The sequence below is a fragment of the Indicator indicator genome, chromosome 1 (genome assembly GCF_027791375.1).
Source record: "Indicator indicator isolate 239-I01 chromosome 1, UM_Iind_1.1, whole genome shotgun sequence".
In the NCBI taxonomy this organism is placed as follows: domain Eukaryota; kingdom Metazoa; phylum Chordata; class Aves; order Piciformes; family Indicatoridae; genus Indicator; species Indicator indicator.
The window spans coordinates 79,465,422-79,471,634 of record NC_072010.1 but is presented as its reverse complement, the minus strand read 5'-3'; the positions used below and the strand labels follow the sequence as shown (position 1 = coordinate 79,471,634).

The 6,213-nt window shown below is 41.8% G+C and overlaps 1 protein-coding gene across 1 annotated transcript in view; it reads right to left on the bottom strand.

Moving 5' to 3' along the window:
- Positions 1-3,396: 3,396 nt before the first annotated feature.
- Positions 3,397-6,213, bottom strand: part of TBL1X (transducin beta like 1 X-linked) — a 51,066-nt gene continuing 48,249 nt past the window's right edge. The window contains exons 12-14 of the mRNA XM_054400828.1: positions 5,642-5,807; positions 4,836-4,937; positions 3,397-3,732 (exon numbers count right to left, since the gene is read on the bottom strand). Coding sequence (XP_054256803.1) covers positions 3,706-3,732; positions 4,836-4,937; positions 5,642-5,807 — 295 coding nt within the window. The 3' untranslated portion in view covers positions 3,397-3,705. The remainder of the gene's footprint in view (positions 3,733-4,835; positions 4,938-5,641; positions 5,808-6,213) is intronic.

Below are 6,213 nucleotides of genomic sequence, written 5' to 3'. Positions count from 1 at the left end.
GTCCACCAGCCTGTTGCTTCACGCTGTTCTGTCACAGGAGAGCTGCAGAAAGGCACCACTACCCAGGGGATGCCACTGCAGCATGGCATGGAAATCAGCACTCCCAGGAGGGCAGTTCCGAAGGTCTAGGCTTAGATATTCATGTTGAACTACAGCCTGGGAAAGAATCTCTCTCCCCATTGCCCACCTTCTAAAGAAACCATCTCCTTAGGTTAGGATTAACTTTCATGACTGCATCTTCTGCCTTCTTTAATAGCTGCCTTTATTTTAGCTGAAGACTGACTACTACAGTTATCTTCGAGGATTGTCCAGTTGTTAAGGGTCCTGAGGAGGGGAAGAAAGGTGGATTTTCTTAGCTTCTCACATACACTGCTTTCAAATCTGACGACAGTCTGTATAGAAAACTCTCGGGACCAGCAGCCTCTCTCACAGGTAGCCTTTGGAAACCTATACATTTTCAAATTTTGTTTCTCTTGGCTTCCTACCTCCATGTAGGTGGGCAGAGGAAAGGCGGTGTTCTGATAATTCAAAAGAAGGGAAAAAAGGAAAAACAAACAGGCATCATGGACACTGTCCAGTTACCTACAGTAGCTATCCTGGGAATAACCACAAACACAGGCTAAGTAGCCAGCCACTCATGTGGCACTGCTGAATCTGGCTTCAGCAACCTCATCTCTTCAAATCCTGAGGCCTAGCATGTTCAGGCGCCACTCAAGGGACTGAGGAAAGGCCAAGGCCCCATCCAGGCTGCCCTCCACTGCCTACACCCAAGGAGCTTCTCTGTGTTATTCTCAGGAACTCCACCCAAAAGCAGCCTGGGAAGTTAACCATGGTGCATGCAATGACTGGAATCAAACCATGCTCTGTAAAACCCACACTAAACCTTTGACCTTTGCATTCAAATTCAAGTCTCCCTTTGAACAAGTACTTTCTTTTTTTTTTTTTTCAAGTAGTGACTTTAAACTGGTAGGTACACGTGGTTATTACAAAACAGTTCAAAACTGCCACGTGAAATTCTGCAGTCCATGCACTTGGAGCAGAAAACTAAACCCAACATGTAACTGCATCTGACACCGAAAACAATCCCACATACCTTCCAGTGCCAAATATTTGATATAAATTCCAAACAAGCCTAACTGTCAGTAATAACCCAAATCCCACACAAGTGTTTTTACCTTAGGACTGGGTAGCCCTTTTGGCAGTTATTTATTTTCCTTCTTTAATCCTTTCCAAATGTGTAACTTTAAGGAAAGCAGCTGAAGCTGGCAGTAGTGAGTTATGCTGGAAGGACAAACATACTGCACAGGAGGGCAAGCATAAAAAGATGAAAACACAGGAGAAAAAACGATGTACAGACTCTACAATGCCATGATGATGCCATGATGCTTGGCAGGTCTTACATTGCCAGTTGGGTGCTAGGGCCCTGGTTTGGGTTTTGCTCAGATAAAAGTCACTGTTTTAGCAGCTGTGCCGAAATCAAGGGGAAGAGTCTGTTGCAGAAATAGCACCTTTGGGTGAGAAGGTACATGGTGTTGAGGGCATTCTCTGCTTGTTTTTTCTGTTCTTCTAACCTGTGGGCTAGAGAAGACTCAGACACTTCTAAGGATTTGTCTACACAACAGCTTCTACCATCCCAAGGTTGCCTTACAGCTTACAGCACTTCCAGTAAGCTCTGCCAATGCATCCTTCCTTCTTTGCATCCTTCTTTTGCTCTTAGAATAATGGAGTCCTCAGTGGGTATCCCTGCAGATGTCTAGCTTGTATTAAGGAAACCTTGTCCAAAGTGGATAGGTGGTGCTTTGGAAGCCTTCATTGTCATTCCAATGTGTAGTGGCATGTATATGCTGAGATACAATTTATAAATCCTTTAACAAGTTGCCACCTAATGGAGAGTTCTACATTGTCTTCTCATCACTGTGCTGAGGACATCCTCAAGGCTAAACCTGTCTGGGCAGACAGTGAGCCACCAAGTGCAGACTTAGATATTTGCAGCATGCAGCACACAGAGCTGAGGGTGACAACAGCACCACATACTGCCAGAAGCAATGGAAGAGCCTCCTTCCAGGAGTGTGCTGGGCTTAACAAGAGTCCATTCTTCAACAGTGACACATGCAGTCAATATATCTTGGCTCACCTGGTCTTGTTAATTCAGTGGTAAAATCCCACTGACTCACTGGAATAGAAACAGCTGAGTGGAATGAATAATAGAGGACAGAGCACTGCTCAGTGAGGCCATTGGCAGCCAAACCCATATTCTGTATGAAATTTGAAGTATTTCTAGAGGAAAGAAGATACACCAATGTTTTCCCCTGGTTGTCGAGGATAAATAAAAATAGAAACTCAACAAAATTAATGCTATATATATATATATATATATATATAGAGTCTTAATCTTACAAAACCCTTTTAATAAGTGTATATCATCAAACAGTCACAAAAATGAAAGGACACTATAAATGGCTGGCTGCTGGAAGAGGACTCTTAGTAAATGACTGGCATTTATTGTATCAAATGGCATTTTTTCTTACAGCACTTTCTGAGAGAGAGGAGAAGAGAAAAAGGATACTGTGCCTTTCATGTTCCTTGCATTCTGTGTCATTCTTTTTGCTTGAATTACACAACTGATCTACATTTGGTGGCCATTTTAGGCTTTTAAAACTGTTTAACATAAAAAATATTTTTTTTCCAAAAATACACTGGGTTCTTTCTGTTAAAAGTCAACTTTCTCCTGTAAAAATCTTCCCCAGCACTGCATTCTTATATAAAGCACTTATTACACAATTTGCTGAAAGTGCCCTTGAGACGCTAAGATCTGAAGCATGGAGGATTTTTTTTTCTTTTAAACGGAGAGAAAGAAAAGAAAAGGAAGAGAGAGAAGAGAGGAGAAGCAGTCTGTCAAAAATTTTCATTGTCATGTCCACCTGGCTGCATCTACTATGGGCATACAGGGAAAAAAGAGAAAAACAAAACCAAACTAAACCAGAAAAAAATAAAAATAAAAATAAAAAAAAAGGTAAGAAGAAAGAGGAGAAAAAAACAGGAAGGAGAAGTTGGGAGTGGAAGGGAGAAAGAAAAGGAAAACAGAAGTTTCATCCTAAGCCTGGGATTTTCCAGGCTGTAATATTCCAGCTGATAGAAAAACCACTGAACAAAAAAAGTAGTCTAGAAAATAGAAAGTGTTGTGATTACAAAGTTGAGCATTTCATCAGTACAAACTGGTCTTTGAACGTCCTTTGGGAGAGCAACTGTAGTGTCCAAATTGGAAGGAAAAAATACAACACCGCATGGAGGAGGACTTTTTTTCCCTTTTGGTTTATCACAGCATTTTTCTTTTTTTTTTTCTTTCTTTCTTTTTTATTATTAATTTTTTTTTGGCACAGCTTTTTTTATCCTAGCCATCAGAGCAAGTTCTCAGATGCAAACCAAACAGTGCAATGCCTAGCTGGTGGCTTCATGCTTCCAAGGCTGAATGTTCCAGGTGGAAACCATTCCCTCCCCCTCTGAAGTGACTGCGTTTTTACTCCTCGATGAAGGTTACGAACAAAATACTAGACACCTGTGGCCAGGGAGAGTTGGTTTCACGGTACACTCTAACTTTGTTCAAGTTCGTACAGTTCTGGAGCTGTTAAGAATAGTTTTGAAGAGTGCTTCTCCCCACACATTCACTGCTGGTCCATTTGAATTTTCTTCTAAAACACTTCACTTTTACTTCCGCAGATCTAGAACACAAACCTGGGGAGAAAAGACTCAGCGTTAAGAACCATTTCTGAAGGCAGTGTGGAAATCCTACTCGCACACAGCCTTGTGCCCAAGCTGATCAGCCAGCTGTATGTTATCCTCCCCAGTTTCAAATCAGCCAGTCTCAAGTGCCTGCTGGGAGCAAGCCCAGGTGAAAACCAGACAATTAACATTTTGCTGGGCTTTCACTGGATTACAAACAAAATGTTTTGGCAGCACATCCCAGATAAGACTGTGGACTCTACTTAGTTGTCTGCATACAGTGCCCACTTCCAGTCCTGAATGGATCCAAAATGGATGAAGGCTTGGCAGGCATGACCTAGACCTAGAGCAGACATGTGCCCATTTGGAGCAGATGTTGGAAGCCAAGCACGGCACATCTCAAATGGCACAACTAAGCTCAAGCGACTGAATCGTGCCATGGGTGTCCCCTCTGTTAAAACCAGTTGAAAGACACTGCTCTGAAGAAGTTACACAGCCAGCTATGTAGAAGAGCTATTTTTAAATCTGTAGAGTGTCTTGTAATACCTCTGTCCTTCATGGTCAGGCTACAAATGTATTTTTTAGAAGTTACATTAACAGCAAAAATAGTAATGAATAATCAGTATCTCTATGGCAACGTTCCTCCTCTACCACACGGTGAAATTTTTGGGCATTACGCTGAAAAGTTCCTCCTTTAGGTGCGCTACACAAGGGTAAACTCCTGTGGGATAAAACTCAGAAAGCCCTGGGACAACTGTTTATTAGAGAGCTGACTGCCATGACCTGACCTTCATAAAAAACTTACAGATAATATGACAGAAAGAACACCACTGTTGTACTTACCAAATATGTATTAAAAAAGCCATTCTCATTCTCAGCAATATTCACCTATTCCACAAATGTTCTTTGTTTCCAACAGGAATACCATGTCCTAGCATTCAAAACCTTTCAAAGCAGGAGTGTTTTTAATTTACTACGCAAACCTACTTCTTGATGTCTTTGAGATGCCCACACCTTCAGCTCTGTCCACAGGAGGCAATATGGCACGTTTTTTGGTGGACACTCCTCAGAAGAGTCATCTCCACCCAACATTTACAATGTGTAAAGCTCCTTACCGATCCATCTGATGCGCTTGCTCCCACTTTGTCTCCTCTAGCATTCCAGCAGACTTCAAAGATGCCCCCAGTGCCTCGGTAGCTATGTACTAGAGTTCCACTCTGCAAAGCAAAACAGCATGCAGGTGTTTGATACAGAAGCTCCCCTTCTTTTTCTCTCTCATGTGGCACTACATTAAAAAGAAGAGAGTGGTGGCGAGGAGGAGCTATTTGCATCACTCAGCTATGGTCATCTCCACAGAATGCTGAAGTCAAGAAACCAGTCTTTGATAATGAAGAGAAATAGGCTCCTCCAGAAAGCAAACTACAGTAGGACTCTAAGACATCTGTTCTTGTCAGCTCAGTAAAGGCTTGAAGAGTTAGGCTGAGGTGGTCTTCTCTAAAGTTTTTTGTTAATTCAGGCTGTGAGGCATCAGTATCTAGAATAAAATCTATGGAACTATGATGTCCCCCTTTTCTCCAGAATATCCTCAATCTCCAGCCTGTATACACTTCATCATCCCTTTATTGTGAAGTGTAAACCAGAGTATCCCTCAATTCCAAAAATTAATCCATATCTTTTACTTCACAAAATGATGTCACAACATACCTAGTTTCATATTTTAGCATACAAAGAATCCTAAACAGAAATGTTCTGTACAGTCACCTCACTCCAGAGTGACTCAACTGTTGTGCTGAGTGAACACAGTCAGGTTCACCTTGGCTGGCAGGTCATATGCTACTGAGGTGCATATACTTCCCATTCAACCTTTAGCTGTTAATGTGTCATCTAAACCAGACGTATCTCACATGAAGCAAAACAGTACCTGAGTATTCCATATATGGACACATTTGTCAAAGGACCCACTGGCTAGATATTTTCCATCAGGACTAAAAGCTACACTGTAGACAGGCTCTTGATGTTTTGTTAACGTGTGGATGCAGACTCCCCGGTCAACGTCCCACAGCCGAACAGTGGAATCAAATGAAGCGCTGTAAGAAGCATTCAAACACAAGCACATCTTAACCTGGGTGTTAATAAATTGGTAGTTTGATATTGCAAATGTTTTAAGAGAACACCGCAAGTTTTTTTTTTTTCCTTGGCTAAGCAAGAAATGTTTCAGACAGAAAAAGTTAACGTGCACCACAGGCTCTATGGGTTTTCTGACAAGAATTAGATCTACAGACCTGGATTCCTGTATTGGTCCCCTTTGAGTTTATATAAGGTTTGCTGTATATAGGATAAGAACACTAGCCCGAGGAGGGCCCAGCTCCCTCCTTTTGAGATTCTACTAGCTTTTATTCAGGAAGGCCATTAACTGGATAAAATGTTCCAAAGAGATCTTATTCCTAACCACAGAATCACAGAATTTCAGGGGCTGGAAGTGACCTCCAAAGA